Source organism: Drosophila tropicalis, unplaced genomic scaffold, assembly GCF_018151085.1.
Source record: "Drosophila tropicalis isolate 14030-0801.00 unplaced genomic scaffold, ASM1815108v1 contig_694, whole genome shotgun sequence".
NCBI lineage: Eukaryota > Metazoa > Arthropoda > Insecta > Diptera > Drosophilidae > Drosophila > Drosophila tropicalis.
The window spans coordinates 2,273,302-2,296,280 of record NW_027173176.1 but is presented as its reverse complement, the minus strand read 5'-3'; the positions used below and the strand labels follow the sequence as shown (position 1 = coordinate 2,296,280).

General features: G+C 40.0%; 3 protein-coding genes and 1 non-coding gene across 4 annotated transcripts in view; 3 read left to right on the top strand and 1 right to left on the bottom strand.

The window, feature by feature from the left end:
• The window catches only part of LOC137578870 (SEC14-like protein 2), a 148,703-nt gene that overhangs the window by 67,034 nt on the left and 58,690 nt on the right, over positions 1-22,979 (bottom strand). The gene's annotated exons all lie outside the window — the stretch shown is intronic.
• Positions 152-223, top strand: TRNAE-CUC (transfer RNA glutamic acid (anticodon CUC)). Its single transcript has one exon. It is a non-coding gene; the product is annotated as a tRNA-Glu (tRNA).
• LOC137579151 (DC-STAMP domain-containing protein 2) lies at positions 784-3,283 on the top strand. Its single transcript, XM_068292851.1, has 10 exons — positions 784-948; positions 1,002-1,312; positions 1,364-1,624; positions 1,689-2,065; positions 2,124-2,292; positions 2,355-2,663; positions 2,726-2,831; positions 2,884-2,952; positions 3,012-3,149; positions 3,205-3,283. Exons 1-10 carry the CDS (start codon positions 788-790, stop codon positions 3,281-3,283), a joined length of 1,980 nt encoding a protein of 659 aa, XP_068148952.1. The 5' UTR covers positions 784-787.
• FucTD (alpha1,3-fucosyltransferase D) lies at positions 18,637-20,192 on the top strand. The gene is made up of 2 exons (XM_068292943.1): positions 18,637-19,659; positions 19,726-20,192. Exons 1-2 carry the CDS (start codon positions 18,686-18,688, stop codon positions 20,126-20,128), a joined length of 1,377 nt encoding a protein of 458 aa, XP_068149044.1. The 5' UTR covers positions 18,637-18,685; the 3' UTR covers positions 20,129-20,192.

Sequence of the window (22,979 nt, the reverse complement as noted above, 5' to 3'; positions counted from 1 at the left end):
TCGTGCACACGAATTATGGGATATAAATAAAATTTATTTCTAGATCCGTTACCTTTAATGATCATGTAGATCAATTTAGCCTTAAGCCAAGTGAAAAGTTATCATAAATTTATATAGAATCTAGACTAAGGTGCAAGAGCTTCTTACACTATCCCGTATTGTCTAGTGGTTAGGATATCCGGCTCTCACCCGGAAGGCCCGGGTTCAATTCCCGGTACGGGAAGAATATGATGAACTTTTTTTTATCCACATGGCAGAAATCTTTTTATTGTTTGTGTGTATGGGGCGTATGAGCATTTTAAGTCAAATTTTATTAAGCAAAAAATTGTAAATTAGAAATATTTATTCTTATCATATTTTCACTATGAGTCACTCGTCAAAGAGTTTGAAACATGGAAAGTCGCCCAGTTCTCGTGACCGAAAACATAAAAGACCTCACATATTGGATACCGATGCACAAAGAAATAAGAATGAAAGTGATACGGAAACGGAATATAGAAGTTATGAAAACGATCGACATAGCATTTTAATGCAAAGAAATGCCTTTGAGCAGAAGGAAGAATCAGCATCTAATTACAATGACGACTCGGAAAGTTCTAGAGTGGATAGGATGGAGAGGAAAATAAAAATACACAACTATATAGACAACAATCGCTATGAAGCATCAGATGGAGAGGCTCCGATATATCAGATACCATCGCTAGGTGATGAATCTCTTTCATCGCCTCCCTCAAGCGATGATCCAGCTAGTGAAAGCACACTAGATATGGACAATCAATATAATATCATGCTATATATCATAATGGGTTATGTATTGGGCATTTTGCTGGTTTTGATTTGGTATTATTGGCATCCGCAACGTTCAGCTCAGGATCTGAATGGCAAATGGTTGCTATTGATATTGTTAGCCTTATTCTTTCTAATATTTTGCTATAGTCGAGCAACTAGGTGGGTGGTAATTGTGAAAAATTTGATTTAGTTTTGAATGAATCTTATTGCAGATGTGTAATAGCCTTGTCGTTGCCCACCTTGGGAACATACAAAGGTAGAGCGTTGCTCATTGCCTTTGCATTCTTCATAGCAGTTACAGGACCTGTCTTGAATATTATACGAAATATTGGGCTTATGGCCCACTGTATCTCTTGCGGGCAAACATTATTGAAGCAGGCTCTTATTCCAATGCACGAAATTATGGGAGATCCTATTTTCGCTGTCGAAACATCCATTTATACCACAATGTCTGAGGTGCGCAAAATAATGGAGCATTTGGAAAGGGTCCTCAATCATTTGGGGGGTCCCATTGCCGCAATACGTATGTCAAAGCAAGATAATGAAAAAACACTTATTATGCTCGATTTTTTAGATTCCGATTATAGGACGTGTGCAGAATGGTTGCGTGTTCAGCAAACTTCCTTTGAAATTCAGATGGGTAATCCCTATGGTCGTTGTATTGGTGCCGGAAGCATAAGCATCCAGGAGTGCCGGGCCAAATTCGGGGATGAGAACAAAGCTTGCATGGCCAAGGAGCGTTTCGAATGGTTCTGTGGTAACTTAAAAGAGGTTTCCTCCTTTTTCGATGGAAATCTACAGCAACAGCAGCATCTGCTCGAAGACATCTTTCAACGTATGTATATACACAGAGTACATTTATGAACTCGATTAACTATATAATTTTTTTGCTTTTTTAGACCTCTATGTGAGCTTTGCTAAAATCCATTCTATATTTGAGGTAAGCATTACTTTCGATCATAATCGGCAGTCTGGAATTACCAGTAAAATAGGCAACAGTAGCGATGTAATACTAGAACACGAGATAAGCCGTCATTTGGAATCGCAAATGCAACGTTTTTTAATCGTATTCTTATGGTTGGATACGGTAGTCTTTATATTGATTCTGACTGTCGTATTAAAATCAATATATTTTCGAATGCACTATTTGGGCAGCAATGACTATGCCAATGTCTATTTGATGCGGGACTTTTACTCCTATGATGAGCAACTGCAACGTTTGATGGGTGTCAGTGCTTTGCCATTACGGGCTTACGAACAGACGCGATATGTAAAGGTATTTAAATCAGTTCACTTACTGTTTAGCCAGTATACTCAGGAGACACTATGTATAGATAACTTCCTTACGCCTTTTGCCCATCGAAATCAGTTTTATGACACGCTCAGTACTCTTTCTTATCATCACGGGGTTTCAACTGTTTACCATTTGCTTTGTGGACTATAGTCTCTATTGGATGATGACTTTGATGTCCTATCATTCTCAAAGAACAGCTGGATTGCAGCGTAGGTTGATGTATTTGATATTTATATGTATTATAGATATATAGAACTTCCATCGTTTGCAGCTCGTCCATATACAAAGATTGTGGCCAGAGGTGGTGGCATGATCGGTGATATAATTCGTGGCGTGGTGCATGGCTTTGAGCCATTGGTCAAGAATTTATTTATAGATACAATGAAATGCTTGCCAACGCCGGGACCACCTAAATATCTTAACTATTGGGTGATTTTCGTGCTTTGCATTATGGCATGGTTTCTGTTGGTCTGGGAACCGTATAGCTTGCGCTTACGTCATCGTGCGATGACTTGTTTTTTTCCTGAACATGGATGTGCTCGGGCCCAGTATCTGTGCCGACGCATTCTTAAGGATAGAGGTAGAAAACAAGAAAATATCAAATACTTTATATAAACTGTAAACCAACCGTTCACATTTTAGTAACATTTATGAAGGGTGCTCGTCGCAAAGCTCGTTCTCTACACACCTATGCCAATCAGGACGAAGAGCTTATGTGTATTATGTGGTATCACTCATTTAAAAACTGGTAAGAGCAAACTTTTCAGATGTTATATATTCATCTCATAAATGTTTTGTAGGTGCTGCGGCCGTTTAACAGGCAACTATCTTGGCAAAGTTTGCCTTATTTGTAACAGATCGCTAACAGTGTTCGTTTTACTATTCAGATTGTATGTGTTTTTAAGTTAATAATATTAATCTCTTATAGATCGGATAATGTTAGCTGCAGGACACCCAATTGTAAGGGCATCTATTGCCAAGTTTGTTTCGCAGAGTCAAATTGTTCCTGTATACTGTGCAATCCACCCAGTGCTTATGGTGACTACAGTGACATCTCCGAAATTGAGTAAGTTTTTCTAACTCAAGGTGAAAACCAAAGATCAAATTATTTTTTCAAATAGGGACTCTTCGGATGATTCTGAGAACAATTCATATGGACCCGATGGAATTAAATGCAATGATCGTCACAAGAGTGCTTAAAAAATATTGATTCCTGAGGTTATCCGGCTCTCACCCGGAAGGCTCGGGTTCCCGGTATAGGAAACTTTTTTTGTTTTTCATTTGATTTCTTGTATTTTTTTCTGACCTTTTTCTATTTTTGTTTGAACAGTATTGTAGTAGTAATTTTCTATGCCATTACCTAATTTCCTTAATAGGCAAAGTCTGGAGTCTTTTAATCCAAATAACTTTTAGCATAATTTTCTAATTCAATCGAGAAGGATAGAATGGGCTGATTTGGGCTGGCTGGGCAGGCTGTTGGCAAAATAAACCCAGAAACTTACGTACATTAACCATGAGTTTACGGCACCAGGCAATAGGACTCTGTCGACCTGACCCGGCTGAGTTACGAGACAGTTACAAAATGTTCTTTTGGAGTTTAAGCGCAAAACCGAAACGAAACGAAACGGACAGATTTTACGAGCCTGCTGAACTGAACTGAAAGTAAACTACAAATGTTTACACAACTTGGGGTTATATATACTACCTACCTATACATACATTTACACACACATACATATATATGTAGCATGTATAAACATGGAATGTACCTTCTACAATAAGGATAGCCAGCCTACAAAAAGGCGCAAAAAGTAGGCAGAAACGTCGGAGGTAGAGGTGTAGTTGTTAAAGTTGTAACAAAAATTGAAAAACTTTTGCCGTCCTCTTGTTTCTTTATGATGATGACACTGGATAGAACGATGAAAACGCCTATTTCAGACACTCCCCCCAATTCGCAGAACGCCCGGCCTCTCTACCCTACAGCCATCACATAGACAAAAGTAGGGCAGATAAATATAAAAATTCGTCGAAAAGTTTTCTCCCATACGGGATGGGGTTTTTTTCGGCAAGTAAAATAGGTTTTTATTTTCAAGTGCCGGTCCCCCAACCCCCAATGCCCGGCCTCCTCGTGCTTTTCCATTCTCGTCATAAGTAAGAGACTGTCGAGCTACTTAAGCTTCAGATACAAATGTATCTTCACGAAAATTCAACTACTGCTGCAACTTTGCAGCATTAAGACTCTCTGAATCAGTTAGTAGAAAGCATGTGTGTGCTGCTCGAGTAACAGAGAGGAGGATGAGATGGAAAAGAGTTCTCAAGGATTTGCATTTTCCATCTCTAATTGTGTGGAAAATTGTAAGAAAATAATTTGACGAAATGAGAGGATGTGCCAGATGCAAATGCAAAGTAAACAACTTGAATAAATATTTAAATGATTGAGATGCAAAATCTTATTTCAATAGAACACCAAACCAAAGAAAAAAACCCCAGCACCAATGTTAGTAGGGATATTCGACTTTTGCGGTTTTCTTTGGGTTCTTTTTGTTTCTTGTTTTTCTTTTTTTGGCTCAACTTAATCAGGCGCCTCACATCATCTCACATTACACGCGGTTGCGCTTTCGCTGCGGTTTGGCAATTTTGTTAAAGATCCGAAAGCGCCGATACGTAAAAGGAATGAAAATGTGCGCGCCGAGGTGAGAACAAAGCGTTGCTAACCGCACAATGTGCAGTGCAAAAAGGGTAATACCTACCCCTTACCTCTATACCTCTGTCTACACAGTACGAGGATAAAGAAAATGAGAATGCGAGGTGCACGCACAGTGGTTTAGAACGTTTGAAAAATTAATTGCCACACCAATTTCTACAAATTTAATTGACTTGAGCAAAACTAACGAAAGTTTCATTTTTAAAGTAAATCTTTAGACTTCTTCATTAGATTTTAAATAACTTTGAGATCCTTGTCAGCTAACTAAACCACTGTAGCAATTTTAACAGTGCTTTCGAAAAACGGCACGTTCCATTTGCACTCTTTCTCTTATCTCAACATTTGGTCCAACCACAGTGAAACAAACGCTAAACCGTATACTAAACGTAAACCTATCTTTTACGTATCTTTTTCACATTCTCCTGCTCTCGGTGGCACATGCCAGCAACAAGGCCTAATTGCAATTGTACGGCACGCCCACAAAATGTGCAAACACTTTTCAAATAAACGCATATCTATGTGAGAGAGAGAGTGTATGTATGTGTGTGCCTCTCTCTGTCAGTGTGTGTGTGTTGGTCACTCTTTGAATAGATGAATGGGTGGTTTTTGGGCTGAACCAGGTGAATAGTTTCCCTTAATTACAAGTTTAAAGGCAAACACATGAAATTAAATAAATATGGTTACACCAAGTCCTTGTTCGAGCTTTCAAATTCACTACTTGATCACCAAATCGCGTGTAGCAGTCAATTTCCGTTGGCTAATTTTTTTATTCACTCAATGTTGAGGTATTTCTCACACCACCTCACCCATTTTGCTCCACCCACTAATGTCAGCGTTTTCTCATTTTTCTAATAGAAACACTAGTCCAATTAAATTGAGCGTTAAGGCATACAGAAGAAATCAGACGAGTTATTTTTTTGGTGTTTTTACAAAAATTGCAATGGCGTATTGTGTTGCGTGTGTGCCACAACAAAATGGCGTCAATTACCGTTAATACTTACAAAGACATAAGGTATGGTCATATACACTACACGGGTGAGATATATGCATAACTTTAAGCCAACACATACATTTGTATGTATGTACGTGATGCGTGCGAGTAGTGAGCGTGTAATATGTAGATATCATTAAAAGTGCACTAACAATTGCAAGTCAATATTAATGTAGAGTGCTTAAGCAACTGCATAACAGTCTATCAACAATTAAAAATGAAATTACTTAACTGAAAATGTGAGATTAGTTAACTTTGAATGTGAACATGCCGCTGAAGGGCTCAAGGGCTCAACTGCTGATGGCATTAAGATTTTTCTTGGCTTTTCTCTAAATATTGTCAAAAATTTTGATGATGAATTCATTTGTGCGGGCATCCCCCATTTAAATATTGGATATTGAATCAGTATGAAGTAAAGGTCAAGTATCCCCTAACGTCACGCCTACACAACAAAACTCACTAAATCAAAACAAATGACCAACAAAAAGTGAAAATCAGGTATAGACAATAAAGAGATAAACACATTTACTCATTCTTTCCACTGGCCCATAAACAAACATCAAGTTGCCCCTGGCTATCGCGATGAAGATGATGATGACGATGCTACAGTAGAGATAAGCGAAGTGCAGTGGCGCTAACAGGATCATAAATTTAACGATATAAATCTGTGTGTACCTTGTACACTGTAAAAGAGCGAGAGAGAGTGTGTGTTCGTATGTGTGTGTGTGGGAAATAGAGTCCCTTTGGCGTGGGCGTGAGTTGTAACAATTTAGGAAGACAATCCGAGGAGACACTCACACACGAAGATTTTTGAATTACTTTCGTTTTTATCGCTCGTTTTCATAATTTACACGCGAGTTGCGTAGAGAAGAACAATACACACATACACACACATGCACACACCCACGATGTGCTGACGTCTGCACTTCATCATAAATTCACCTGTCGTTGCCAGTATCGTCCTGGTAGCGAACCTGCTTCCGTTGTTGGTCCGTCTGGGTAGCCATCTCAGCATTGTGTCCTGGTAGTGGTCAAAGTGTGATGGTGTTGTTTTTTTTGAAAATTTATGAATTTACGTCGCGAATATTTCGTGGAATTTCGAAAATGCCATCGTGCCAGGGATAGAAGATGAAGGAACTCTGACACACACACACACACACACACACACACACACACAGCCCCTAACATACGTCTTTATAACGTTTATCGTGAGCGTCGCGGAGCAAGGTGATGTCGCGTCACATGAATTGAAATTTCATTAGTTTTACGACCTGCAAGAAGGATGGCCATTGGCATAAGCACGAACCTCGATTTTTTGTCATCATGGTGTCGTCGTCATTGGGTTTACGACCCTTCGTTGGAAATCTGTAGAACCCCGAAAAAAGAAATGAAATGAACAAAACAACGATATGAACGAGGAGCAGGGTGGGCAGCAGAGTGTCGACGCAACTCTATGAATTATGGAAAGCGATTTACATTCTCTTGCTCATATTTTATTGTTGATGTTAATATTTTCATTGTGTTTTCTGTGTTTTTTACTTTTTATTTTTATTTGCGAATGCATGAATTATGGATTTTTCCTTATGGAATGCCCTTGGCATGCATACAAAGAATGCGAATGGAAAAACAAGAAAATATATGCAAGAAGAAAATTTGTTTTCATTGTTGGATTTTCATGAAATTTATTAAGCCAGCTCCTGCTCTTTTTACCCCACCACCACTCTCTTTCCCTTTACTCCCAAAAAAACAAATCGAATTGGGACACCCACCGCTTTTGAAGGTTCTATTCAGTATTTTTGTCAATGAATGTGTGGAAATTTGGTATAGAAATTTTTAGATGGAGACGGGTGACGGGCGAATTGCTGTTTATCGGTGAGCTACCAAATCTTTGCCACTATTTGCTAACTGCCCACACGTTTTGGCAACATGGCGGATGGCCGTCAGACGGCCACATTTATTGCACCGTTTCTCTTCTTTGTTGGTATGTGTGTGTGTGTGATTTAGCCATAAAAATCCAAATGCAATAAAAATGTATCAAGTGCCAATGGTCAACTGACATTAGTTTCTATCTCTCCCTCTCTCTTTCGCTTTCTCTTCCCAACAAAGAATAGAAGAATTGTTATATTCTTAACAATATTCCGGATATTTATGACCTGATGTCGTAGACCGTAGGGCAAATGGAGCATCGTATTCCGGCCATTGCCGGTTGCAATTTTTTATACTCTTGCTCATTGAAAAAGTTGCCATATTTGGCTTACAAATTGGCCAAGGCAAAGGAAATATATCTATCTATACAAGTCGAAAATAATTGACTTTCTGTATTCGATCCTAGATTACAAGTATTTTTGGTTTACACATTAAGTAGGCAACACTTGAAGGGCCAATATTTTATTAGTACTTGGACTTATTAACAACAGCTTTAAGGACATTTTGGATTGCTCAAATTGGTAATATGCAAGGGTATAGAAATCACGTCGTTGCCAATATTAGACCAAGCTGGAATTCTTTTACTTTTTTTGTATTCCTTTGTGCTGAATGCGTGAAATATGTTGCGAAAAATTTTAATGCTTCGCGCTGCGGGCGCCAAATGGAAATGGAAAATGGGAAAAAGATGACAAATGATTATGGAGCATAATAAATTTCAACGCTGATTGAGCGAAATGCGAATAGCGGCAGCAGCAGCAGCAACAGAAGAGGAGAAAAATTGTATGCAAAAATGAAAGCGAATGCAGCGCAAGAAGCGAAAAAAAATATGGCACTAAGAGGATATATTCTCTCCATCTCCATCTGGGTCTCTCTTTCTTTTTCTCTATGTCTCTCGAGGGAAAGAAAGTCACTATGCCGTCCCAGCCCACCCAAGCACATTAATGAAGCTAATTTGCTGAACCAAATCTGTGCAGGTTCTGCTTCCTCATCTCTATCCTGTTCCTATTCAAGTTTGCCTTCGAATCCAATTGCAACTTAGAGAGAGAGAAAGAGAGAGCGAGTGATAGCGACAAAAAGACAAAATTAAAGGACATGAAATGCAAACAAAAGAGAGATTGAGAAAAGTTGATCCTTGCGCTTATGGCTGGCTGAGCGTATGACACAAGTGTCATCCTCCACTGCTATGCTATCCATATCTCAATCTATGGAGGACTTCTCAGTTTTTTTCCTCATTTCTTCGAGTTTGTTTTTTTTCTTTCTTTCTCTGTGTGCGTGTGTGTGTGTTTGTGTTCTCTATGGCAAATAAGTAAAAGAAATTGCAGAGAAAGCAATTTTATTGTTTCTAGCGCATAAAATCCAAGCTGACTGGATTTCTTCTCTCTCTTACTCGTTTGGTCAGAACACCACACACACACACACACACACACTCATATGCCAGACAGCTGAGCCAAGTCCTGAGTCCTTGCAGCTCAAGAAGTTTGAATTTATTTTCTTCGAGTGTCTGGCTGGCTTGCTGGTTGGCAATTGCAAGTGCATACATATACCTACATATATATATATGGTGCAAGTTGCCTTTGTGCTTTTTATTTTCGCCTTGATTGGATAGAGTGTACAGTCTCTACAAAAGTTCATTCCCGACTACCCCTTTTGATTTGTATTGGCTTAGCTTAGTTGCTTTATCTATGACTTTTATTTCGTATCACTGGCACTCTTCCTCTCTCTCTCTCCTGTTTCATTGCGAAATGAGAGAACCAATAAGTCGCAATCGAATAAGACCTATGAAGTAGTGTGCAATAGTATATGGTATCTATATAATTTCAATCTCAAGATGTTTCAAGCACTTTCAGCGAACTATTCACAAAATGGAATCGCATTTATATTTTAAAATTGGCATATTTTTTTAAGTTTAACAAAAATAACCAAGTTCTATTAATATCAACTGATAAAGTCTAAACTCCTTTTATTTCAATAGATAAGTCAGCTTACAAAGCATACCTATCCGAAATGTATATCTTCGAGTAGGATAGAGACCAAATTAGGAGGCATACCAAAAATAAATCATCCGCCATGTTAGCCCGGCGGTCTTAATCTTCTCGTCTTGCTTGTTATTTTCTTTTAAGGCAAAACAAAACACACAATGAAGGGGCTTAAGGAAATTAGTTGATTGCAATTGTATTAGCAATGAATTTGAATATTTGGAATTACACATTGCCACATACACACACACATACACTCACACTTAATATATAAACATATACATATGTATACATAAGCGCATACACAATGCAAGTGACTGTAAATTGTAACTGTAAATATTACCACATACATAAATTTAAAACAATGACAACTTCAATACGGCCAACACCCACAACAATGAGGCACAGACACCAATTTTTCGTCAGAGCAAGAGAGACAGAGCGAGGGGTGCTACAGGTGTGCGGATTGGGGCTAAGGGCACGGGGGGCCACAAAGTCAACAACAATAAATAAATGAAAGAAAAATAAAAACTATATTGAACAACAAGGGAGGGAGGGTAGAGGAAAAAAAACCGAAATACACAACAACAAAAAAAATGAAGTCATCTTGTGCAAATATTCAAATGAAAACAAAGTCAAGTGTTAATTTGCGTGGGAAAATAATTTTTTCCCTTTCATATATCATAAGATAAATATGCATACATATTCATATGAATGTATGTACAATCATACATACATATGTATATATGTTTTTTAGGCCGAAAAATGTAAGGCAGTTAAAAATGGTTAAATTGTTAAAATGTTCTCTTCTTATGTTGTTGTTTGTCTTGTGATTGTTGCTGTAATTCCTTGAAAGCAAAAGTATGTACAAAATGTAATTGAAGAATTTGGAGAGCGTGTGAAAAGGGTTAAAGTTCATGCAGTGCAGAATAGAAATCTTAAATCTCGACCATTAGCTAAAAAGACGAGAAATAAAACAAAAATTAACCAAGAAGCAAAACACTAACAACAACAATAACAACAACACCAGCAACTACAAAAAGGGTCATTTATGTTGAGGCAAATTAGAGAAAACCCGCCATTAAAAAAGCTGTTTCAACTCATTGCAAAACCCAACAGCAGAAGCAGGCAACAGCAACAACAAAAAGTTGACACCACAAAACATTAACTTTCAAGTACATCAAACATTTTGTTGGACTGTTATCTCTCTACCGCAACAAGAACAACTACAACAATAACACAAAGGTGCCACCAACTTTACCAGAAAGTGTCATAATGGAAAGAGAGCTTGAGAAGGTAGTTTGGGCCGGAATTTGAGGGGGCCAGTGCGGCTACCGAGGAAGAATTCAAACTTTGTGCGTTGTTTCGTTCATTCGCCATGCCCCTTACCCTCCATCCCACCCTCTTTTTCCACTACACATCACCATCATCATCATCATCATTATCATTATGATCTTGATCATCACCGTTTGTTGTTGTCTTTTTGGTTGTGTTATGCGAATGACATTTTCATGTACTACAAAAGTTTCTCGTCGACTACTTGTCGGTTTACTAATACACTTTTCCTTTCAATGGGTATATTTGCAATTGCAAACAATAGAGTAGATTATGATTGTTGGAATTCCTTTAGCATTAGAAATTATTTGGTAGCATTTAAATATTAAATTGAAAAACAAATACTTAGAATTTCATAGAAATTTCCTTTCGACATATTTCACTTTTCATGCTTCGTTTTTCCTTTTTTTCTCTTTGAAGGGTATTTTGAAATTCATTGAATCTTTTGCATTTTCATGTTTTTTATTGGTAGTTCATTTTTTTTTTGTTTTGGGTGGCCCTTTAACTGTGGGAAAATGTATTTGTTTTTATGATTATTTAATATTTTATTTAACATGTTGTATTTGGAATCAGTTAAAAAACCCAAAAAAAGAAAAACATGTAAAAACCAACAAGTTGCTCACTTTTGTTTTCTATTTAAGAGATGTCATTTTCATGTTGTTTTGTCAGTTGTTGTTGTTTTTTCTTTTCTTTTATTAGTCAACATAAATTTCCTTCGGTTATGTTTTAATTAGTTGTAAGCCAACAACGACGAAAAGAATTGAAGCGAAGCCAACCCAATCCAATTCAATCCAATCCAATCCAAACCAATCCCTATCCACACATCATCAGAGCATCAGAGCAACATCGCCACTCAAATTAATCAAATCATCAAGCGAAAAAAGAAACCTTAACCTCGGCTTTTGGAATTGATCTCACTTTGATCTATTGCTCCCAGACAAGAAGAGAAGAGAGGAAAACAAAAAAAAGGAAAAACATATTTCAATTATCGGGCCATGACCGAAGCAGAAGGTGAAGTCCGCTGCCCGGCGTCTATGTGTGTGTGTGTGTGTGTGTGTGTGTGGGGGAGCATCAATCAAAGCCGCTGTTAATAATAACTCCAAAAACGCGAGAGAGACAGAGAGAGAGAGTGAAAAGTGAATATGCCAGAGCTTCGATAGCTCCATCAACGTCATCAGCCAGGACGGGGGCGCCTCTGGTGTGGTCGTTGTTTTTGATTTTGGTTTGGTCTTCTTTTTTCTCTTTTCTTCTTCTTCTCTTTTTCAATTTCATACGCACTGTTGGATGCACTGAGCGGCGTTTTATTGATTAACGCGTTTTGTTTTCCCAAAAGAACAAAAACTGTCAGTACGCACATTGAGTTTGACAGCACCGACCTTTAGATTACCCTGCTTGTTTTTTGTATAACAACAAATTAAACTTACTTAAAGAGCATTGACTATTAATTGACTGTTAATTTCATTACATACCCATTCCATTTAAATGTTAACCGAATATTAATAATCCCAAGAGGTTCATAGTGAATATATTAAGTTAACAAAATACACACTCACACAGGCACACACATGCACACATTGATTGGCCATACAGGGTATGAGAATATAGCCCGTAAACAGCATCAACACCAAAACATAAGCACCACCACCAACCGGGGTGCAATCGTCGAATCGACTTGGTCAATTTCCATCAAATCGCTGCCTCGCTCAGCGAGGGTAATTAAAATGCATTTTCTTTACTAGAAATTACGGAAATTCTCTTGTTGCTGGGTGGTCACTCAGTTAGGCAGCTGTCGTCACCAAGCCAGGGCAATAATTCACCTCGTCCTCGTCATCAATTTTACAATGAAACACACAAACAACAACCAACAGCAACAAGAACAAACATTGAAATTAACGAAAAATAAAAAAAAAAAAAAACAAAATAAATAAATAAAAGTGTTAAAGCGCCAAAAGCAATTTGTTTCGCTTTGTCTGTCGCTCCCCTCTCACACACACACACACACACACACAGAAAAGAGTGGTTCGACTAGGTGGCCAGGTGAACTGAACTCCGTTTGTCAAGAGCTGAGGGGGCGTTGCATACACTTTTCGACACTCATTTGCAATTTTTTGTTAATGTCGCAGATGGTTTCTCTCGATAAGAGCTGCCCGGCACACACAATGCAATAATTACAATTTATATTTACAGATAGAAATCGCACATTAAGTCAAACAACTGCAGAAATTGCAGAATGCAGAATGCAAAAATTGCAATGAAGTTGCCGCCGCCAACGCCAACAACAACTGCTGCTGCTGCTGCTAAAGCGGCAGGTCGGCAACGGCCGCCAAACAAAAGCAAAAATTGCGAAAATTTAAAAGCTGTCAACGTATGCGTTTTAACGCTCCGTCGACCTGAACAGTGGGTGAAGTTTTGGTACTTGCCACCAAGCGACAACGACAACGACGACGACGGCAGCAGCAGCTGCTTACAGTCTGTTGAACAGCGGCAGCAGCTGCCCCAGCGATCATTGCCAAAAAAATTTCAATCAACTTTGGTGGCCAGTCCGAAAAAATTAAAAGTAAAAAGGAATAAGAGAGCAGAAGAGAGCGGTAGAAAGTTAACTAACCCATCCCTTATATACCCTTTCCATCTTGAGTATCTTAAACACATTTTGTAGATCAACTTACTTTGTGCCGATCAATATAATCATAACATTTTAAAAGGTTTTGTTTTTTTGCTCTGCCATAAGCATTATCGATGGGATATTGCCAGTATTAGGATAGTGTATTGTAAAAGTACGACCCAATATATGATCCACTTTGCATATGCCTCTTTAACACACATACACAGACACACACACATACACTCATCACACCTGGCCTTAAGCTGACCAAAAGATCACAGCCGTTTGGGCCGCTAGTCCAATGATCCCTGAGGTGGGCCTTCGGTTGGCCACGCGTTTGCCGGATCAAATTACCAAATACTGTGAGATAGAGAGAGAACGAAAGATAGCTTAAGGGAGCATGCCTTTGATAGTGGAGCAAATGCAATGAATTTTGAGAAGGATAAAAAGACCGCCCGGTCAGGATGCAGCAGCAGCAGCAGCAACAGCATCATCAGAAAACAGCAACTGAAACTCTGATGGAAAAAAGGAGACGAGCAAAAACCCAACAGTGCGATCTTCTCACTGGGTGGTCGTTGCGAGATGACAATGTCCATTACGTCGGCGGCTGGCTACCTTCTTATACCCATATTTGATTCCAGGAGGCAGAAGAAACACTTCAATTAGGCCAAGCGCCGACGTCTTTGCCTCTGTTTCTGTTTTGGCTCCGCGACCTGTCACTGTAGTTAGCACAACATTAGCACGACTGACCTTTGACCTCGCTGCCACTCACGCAGCGTTGGCCCTTTGTCTTGACCTCGGCATTGTCCTTGTGCCTGTGTTTTGTCACGCACTCTCATTCGCCAAATGGCCGGCCATAATTTGCGGTTGTCGCATTGTGTCCTTCGATGTCTGTTTCGAAGGCACGAAGGCGCCGCTGCATATTTACATAATTGCCTATGTCTCCTCTATGCAGAACGCGCCGCCATCCCATCGTTTTCGCCGCGGCCGCCTACTTTGGTGGAGAGCAGAGATAGAAAAAGAGAGAGAGAGAGAGGTTGGGAAAGGTGAAAAATGTCGTCACGTGAACAAAATTTCACTGGCATTAGCATTGAAAATGGCATTAGTCCCGCGTTTCCTTTAGGGGCCATCAAAGGCGAACGAGTTAAATTAGTTAATGCCCAGCACGACGCATCGTAAAGGTTAAGGGATTTCAAATGGCTTTAGCTTGTTTTTCGTTTATTTTATCTTTCCTTAATCTTAGCAGCAAGCGCTAAAATGTGAGAGAATAATAATAGTTCAGGGCGAGTAATTTTTAATCACTTTGTATTGCAAGGATCTTATCAAACTACAGAAACGAAAAGTCATGAACACTATCAGCAATTTAAGTGTTTTGGTTGGAAACGTAAGTAAAGTTCTTTTACACTCGTCAAATAGGTCCAACTTTAAGAACAGACTATTTAACATTAAGTCATTGGCTGTTGTCTTCAAATCATTAAATTTGTGTTAAGAATTGCATTATTTTTCGTCTAAATTAAATCTCAAAGATTGCACTTTGACAATAACAATATTACAAGCATTACATAATAAGGAAGGAAGTAAGTAAGCAGTAGATAGATACGACCTATGTATAAGCTAGAATCAAGGTAGAATTGAAAAACTGAACTGAAATTCTTGAAATCCATAAGCAACAAATTGTGTGACTAGGTCGTCTGGGGGCGAGTTACCGCCTCCGCATCAATCAGCGGCCACCAGATGATTGCCAACATCCGGGCGGAGAGCATGTGTCATCATCCAGAGCCACCGCCAGCAAAACGAGAGGGTGGACAGCGAACAAAAGGTCTTAGTTTTTTTTAGATCTCTTTCCATACGCCGATCGTAACCATAAAGTGCACAACAATTGCCCCAATACAGGGCAACGCGACTTTTCTTTCTTGATTGCCCCATCATCAAACTGTTTACGCGAATGATGATGATGATGCTGATGAGAACGTCGGACGACGGACAACGACGACGACAACAACACGGACGTGGACAATTGCACAAAACATTCGGAGGAATTGTGAAATTGATGATGACGGCCGAGCAGTCAGTGCCGGGCAGTGATAATCACCGAGTTGTGTCTGGATTTGATTGTGAAAATTGTGAATGATGATGATGCTGATGATAATGATGCTGGCTTATGAGGTTTGTGGGTCAATGATGGATGGCGCCAAAATACATGTGACAATCATGTCATTTAACGGAGAGAGTTGATTGAATATTTGGTGCAGAGACTTCTCTCACCTCAAGTCGCGGTCACATCAATGGCCAAACACACACACATACACACAGATACACAATTTAAAGTCGTAGATAACACCTAATTAGGGTGTAGCATCATCGTCGCCTGCAGACAAAACGACTGACAACTTTAGCGCCACTTGCGGATGAGCGAACGGCTAGTGCGGGTGGTCGGTCAATTGGTCGACCGTTCGGACCGAGAACGAGGATCCGTTGCTCCGATCCTAAGACGCTGGGACACACCCAGCAGCACGCACGCAAGGCGATCAGCAGAAGCAGCTGCTACCTTTTATATCTGTACACACATGTATGTATGTATGTATATGGTGGTAGTACGTGAGTCTTCTTCCTGGTGGCAACGGCGGCGTCGGCGGCGGCGGCGGTAACAAGACAAGTTTGTTTTTGGTCTGGGTGTCGCCGTCGATTCGTTGCGTTGCGTTTTTCCCATTTTAAGGCAGGGGCAAGGGCAGGGGTAGGCGCGAGTAAAGAAGACCAAGCTGAGATAATTACATGTTAATTCTTTATTCGAGCACTTTCTTAATCCGAAGACAACGCAATCAAGTCCAATTTTAAGCGGCGGCGTCTCTCTTTTATTTGGGATCAGAATGGTATAGAATCGGAACGGTTCAGTTTGGTTCGGTTTGGCTTGGATCGCATCGGATCGGATCGGATCGATAATTAAGCAGTTGGCAACAACAATGTGTGCGGCATTTAATTGGCGCAAGAGTTTTAAGGCTTAAGGACACCTAATAATACGGCTTTAAGTATGTGTGAGTGGTACATGAGTCACACACATATGTATAGGGAGAGCGAACGAGCATTCAGTTTAGGCCAATTCAGGTAAATCACCTTAGATCAGACGAGAAGAAGAAGGAGCTCCTCCACAAGCCACAAATGGCAGGTCCTCTATTAATAACTTTAATTAAAAACTTCGACAACGGCGAACCACATTTGAACTGCTGTTTCTCTTTTTCGTTTTCGTTTTCTTTTTTTTTCAGTGTGGACTGTGGGAACCAAATTATTCAAATCGCTCTCGCTACTCAGGTCAGAAGGCAGTCCATAAGTTCTTCTTGTGCGCTCACTCATATGCATATTTATTGCATTTTTTCGACGCGGTAACGCCCCCAAAAACAAAACCACCAAATTCCATACAATACGACCAAAAGAACGACTAGAGAGTACCCTGCAGGGCAAGTAAAAACCTGCAATGAATCTTTTTGGACACTACCAAAAAGGGATACAATCAAGCAAATGAATGAAATTGAAATGATTCTCTTTTCGCCTACCTATTTGCCGCTATCCGTTGATATACCCGTTTGTATATAAAGAGTATATAAACGAAAAGACATACACAATGGAATTTCAATTCCATTCTCTGACTTTGACTTGGACTTGTGTGCACAAGGAGGACCAGTCTCTGTCTCAGTGCCAGTCTCAGGCTCAAGCCCAGTCTCACTCAGTTCCCAGTTCCAATCTCCTCCAAATGCAATCGTATTCGCGCGCTTCTTTTGTTTTGTGCCATGCTTTGTTTTGCTCTACCTTCATCTTGACTTGGATTCGCAGGAATAATTAAAATTTATATATGCTCAAAGGAGATTCGCTGGCTCCTCCACCATCTTCTGCATCTAATGGGAATGGAGTGTCTGCTGCGCTCACTCACAGAAAAAATGAAAAAAAAAAAAAAAAAACCACCAACAGTAACAACATTTCACTTTCATAACTCAATGGTGTATTGTATTATATAGCAGGCAATTTACATGGCCCATTCCTTCTTGCCGGGGTCATTCGATTCGTTCGAAAACACCAGGCACTGAGATACAGCAAGTCACGTTGTCAGAGTTAACATGAATGCGTAACATTTAAATGGCTGTCAATTGGAAAATTGCAAACTCCCTCACACAGTTGCTCACACTCTACCATAATTGAGATAACGTGCCCCATTCGAGATACATACCAGAGGCATGGGCCATGGGCACTGAATGTTGGGGACGACAGTCAAAACAATGTCATTGCGCCGGGCACGTTCACAGGGTCTCGGGTTCCTGTCCTACTCCTTTCCCCACTTTTCTCGCGATATTTCGAAAACATCCTCTCGCTTGCTCTCTGTCTCTGTCTCTCTCTCTCTCTCTCTCTCTCTGTCTGTTCTCTCGGATTGCGAATGCGAAACGCATTTCAAATGAGCCAAGGCAAAAGTTGCGAAATGAATATTCGAAATTGCAGTGATATATCATCGATGGATTGACGAACGTGCTTCTCTTCTGGCACAGCCACTCCCACTCCTGATGCCTGACGCCTGCCGCCTCCTGCCTGCCACTGATTGCGCGAACAGAGAAACGTTACGCAAATTTTCAGGCAGATTGTCATGTTACTGATGATGGTTTTGGCCAAAATGATTGATTACTTTGTTCCTCTTCCTGTCTCTCTTGCAATTGCAAGAAGAGGTTTAGACATCAACGGCGGCGATTGCACAAAATCGGAAATGCGAAAAGTGTCAGGTGAGACACAGACACAGCGACAGAGAAAGGAGAGAGGAGAAGAAATTGTGTATAACAAATGGGAGAATTGGGTTTGTTTGCAAAATGATTGAAAGGTTTTTCTTTTGCAGTTTTGTATCGAACACAGATCCTTGATAATTGGCCAAACAGTAACCCACAAACTCACTTCTCTCTCACTCAACCACTTGATTTGTTTAACATTCAACAAAGTTAACACTGATAATCAATTCAGTTGATATTTTTTGTTCAACTTAATCAGAAAAAAGCAAAAAAAAAAAAAAAAAATAATAATAAAAACGAAATAACTTGAAATGCCAATAGACAAAATTCGTAATACACCTGTCGACAAAATTCTTAGCTATCGACGTAATCCACAGCAGCAAGGAGCACCGCCAGGAGATGACGATACTGCCAATTGTCCATACTATTTACCATCTCATTTGAATAAGCGATCAGAGGCCATGGAGCACCTGCAGCAGCAGCAGCATCAAAAGGATGGTAAGGATTTCGATACTGATGATTCGGATACACAAATATTGCCACCGCCACGACGTTCGCCTGTGTCTCGGGCCAATTTACATCGTCAATTTACCACACATAAACACTGTATTCAGGCAATCAAATTTTTCGTGTGCATTGTGATAATCTGTGGCCTGTTGCGCCTTGTGCCATATTATCAACGGGCAGATGGCATTCAACCAACAATTCTTCTTTGGAACGATAACGCAATAGAGGGAGCCAGAAGAGCTATCTCGGAGCTAAATGAATGCGGCTGTTTGATGACAACTAGGCGTAATTATATGACTTATCCCTTTGATGCGGTTGTCATCAATGCAGATATTCCATATACATTAAATGGCATGGATATGGTGATGCATAAAGCCAACTATATTGTGGTTTTTATGGCACGCAAACCATTGAGCCTTTTGCAGAATCCATTAAATTCAACCAGCACCATTACAAAACAAGAGCAACAAGTGGCATTCAATTATACAATGACCTATCGTCTCGATTCGGATCTCATATGGACCGATCATTATTTTACACAGCATCAAAGTAAACGACGCTTAACTGAATTTAAAAAGCAAAATTTGAATTTCAACATCAGGATGATGTCGGCACGACAGGCCAGTATCCTCGAAACTCATCTGAAATCCAAACGGCATTTCGTCATGTATCTAATGTACGAAGTCAATGATTATTCTCTGCCAGAGAGTCTCTATCTGATAGAGTTACGTAAACACATCGATTTATATGCCCTAGATGATTGCCGCACTTTCAATGAGTAAGTCCAAGGAATAAGTAGTTAACCATCCAACAAAATTTCTAAATTAATGCCCTCTTCTCTCAGTTGTTCGTTATATCGTTTCATGTTAGTTTTCGATTCAAGTGCCTGTACGGATTACATACATCCGGATTTCTTTACAGCATTGGATAATTATGTTGTGCCCGTTGTGATTGGAGGCGGTAATATCACACATTTGGTGCCACCGCATTCCTATATAAGCAGCAATGACTTCGCCACACCAAAGGATTTGGTCATATATCTTGAAAATTTGGCCATGAGCCATCAGCAAAAGGACTATGAGAAATACTTTTGGTGGCACACCAGCTACAAGTTACAAAAGACCAATACTCGACCATATTGCTTGATCTGTCAGGAGATCCGTGAGATGTCGCTGGAAACGAAACGGGATCCGAGTAGGTTTATCGATTGGTGGCACAAGAGTCAATGTAACAATCGCACACTCTAAAAAGTGTCTCGCCATAAAAACAAAAAGAAGCCTCCAATTCCCTTAAGATCCAAATATAATTACCGATTGCAAATTGGCTTCTTCTTTGTTTCTTTAGTTTTTTTTTGTGGTTTTCTTCATCGCCGCTTTTAATTTCGCGGAATTTCGGCGGCTCTTCATTGACCTCGCCGACAGGTCTGGGCGCTTAATAACAGACATATGTATACCCTGACTTAAAATGGGGTAAAAATGAAATTTAGAATCAACTCAACAGGTAAAATCACAAAATGAAAAATCAAGTTTTCTAGGCAATCAAAATATGGACAGATCTTTAGAAAAATGAAGAAGGGGATTGTTTTTCGAGAAATTCATAAAGGGTATTCTTAAAACCATTGTAATGTTTTTTATTTTTCTTTTCTTTTTTTGATATTTTGGCAACTGGTTTGGCTGATGGTTGCAATTTGGGATGCTTCGAATGCCAACTCGTGCCAGGATGGGAGCAAGTAGTTGATGGAGCACCGTTTGGTCAGCTAAGTGAGCGAGAGCCAAATGATAAGGTTCTCTCTTTTTCTCTCTTTCTCTTGTACTGATTCTCTAAGCCTGGGAACGCAACAAAAGGCCAATGGACATGCCTAGATAAAGCAAATAGAGCAAACTCACTTGTTGTTGATGAGGATGAGAGTTTGAGGAGACCCAACTGAGTGGGCGACACAGCTCAAAGTTGGTGATTTAAGTTGGAGAGAGAAAGGAGGTGCCAAGACCAAAAACCAACGGCTGCGGCTGCGGCTGTAGCGGCAGCGGCAGAGTCAGCGTCGCCGGCTTCGTCTCAGACAACGCACGAAAAACAAACAGAATTGTCATGGGAAATATTTCACAGCATTTTGTTTGGGTCGTCGTCTGAAGTGCCTCATATTCCCACTCTCCTCCCCCCCCACCCCCCTTTGCTGATGTTCTCTTTCATTGCTGGTCGCATTTCAAAAACGGTATCACTGCACACACAAAACACTCTGCTTCTTCTTCTTCTTCTATATCATCTTCTTTTGCCACACACTCATACACCAAGAACACAACACAACACAACGCAATATTTATAAGTTAAATGCTTCACTTAACAATAAGCCAGAACAGAACTATGAGCAGAGCAGCAGCAGAGGAACAGAGGGACAGAGGAGATGGCTGGATGGCTGGCTTACTGGGTAAAGTTAACGTTGAAGGTGAGGCGATAATGAAACCGACGAACGGACGGTCGGGCGGGCGGTTGGTTGGGCGTCAAGCACATATAGCATATAGGTCTCCATATACATGGAAGTTGGGCCCCACAGCCTTTGAGCCCATTTTTTTTTTTAGACATGACAGGTTGTCGTCTCTCACTTCTCTTATGGTCTGTTTCTGGGAAGTTCTCATAGCGGGCCGCGGCAGGCACTGTTTGCCCATTCTGTTATCAACTATTACAATATTTTTTTGTATTTTGTTTAATTGACAAACAGGTTTATCATTAACATTTTTCTCACTGCATCAGATGGAGGAGATGCGTTGGCGGATCGACGGCGGCGCTCCATTTGACGCTCCAACTATTTTCCCACAGTCATTTTCGGTATGGTAAAGCCGTATCTTTGGTGTCGTAGCAGTCGTACAAGTCGTTAGTGGTCGTACAATGGAAAATTGATAGTTGAAAAATATCTCATCTCGATATACTAACTGCTTAATAAACAAATCGGCTAAGAAAGGAAAACCCGTGGAGCCACACTAGCTAGAATTTCAAAAGCTTTTCATTTATTCATTTCCCTTTTTTTCGATTCCTTGTTATTTTCAGACTTTTGTCTGACTTAAGTCTATTTTCCTTGGTCCTTTTCATTATGACATTTTATGCTTTTAGGTAACTATCTTTCTGTCCATTGATAAATTGAATGGACAACATCCATCAAAACAAAGTAGTATATAGTTTAGTGTATAAAGAGAAACTTCTTTGTCAGTGTCACTTGATTTCCATATGTGATATCTTATTGTTATAAAATTAATTATATTTATTACCTTTACAAAAGTTGTAGTTCCGTTTCATTTATCTAATGGACAATTAAATCCAAATAAATTAACAACTTTATCACGACAAAGTGTCGCCAAAAACAACCAAAAACAAAAACCAAAACACAAAATAAAGGAAAAGCATCTATCTCAACGGTTTTCACTTTGATATGCCGATGATATCTCAATGGTTTGTGTCTCGTAAAACCGCAAAGTGCTACCTAACAACAAAACAAAAAAAAAGTTTTTTAGGATTAAAGAGCTTCTGCTTCTGTCTGGAGCTATGAGTGTGTGTATGTGTGTGTGTGTACCTACACTTGTGCGTTTGTTTGCTTTTCGAGCTGCCGTGAAAATGCAGTCGTTTTGATGGTCGGACAGTTGAGCGGGCAGGCAGCAGGGCGTTTGGTCGGTCGCCCGGTGGGTCGATTCCCCCGTCTGCCCCAAAGCTGTGCCCGTTTTCTCACCTGACTGTCTCCACACTTGCTGCTGCTCCCGCTGCTGCTGATGCTGCTCTCTCTCTCTGGGCTGCTGTCGATGCTCGTTTTAATTTGTTTGTTTACATTTTCAGCCTGCCCCACCGCACCTGCAGTACCAGCGGAAACTTTAGAGGGGATAAGTATGAGGAGGAGTCCGAAGATGGGAGCTTGTTCCCAGCGGTTTTTTCTTCTTCCATTTTTCTTCTCGTTTCATTTCGTTTCGTTTTTAGGGTGCTCTTCTCTTTGGGTAAGGTAGTGGGCAAAAATGTTTGGAAATAGACGCCCGCCCAATTCTCGAGACCGAACCGCGTGTGTTTTGGTGTTAACAACTCGACACTTCATTAATTGAAGTTGAAAAAATGCAGCTATAAAAA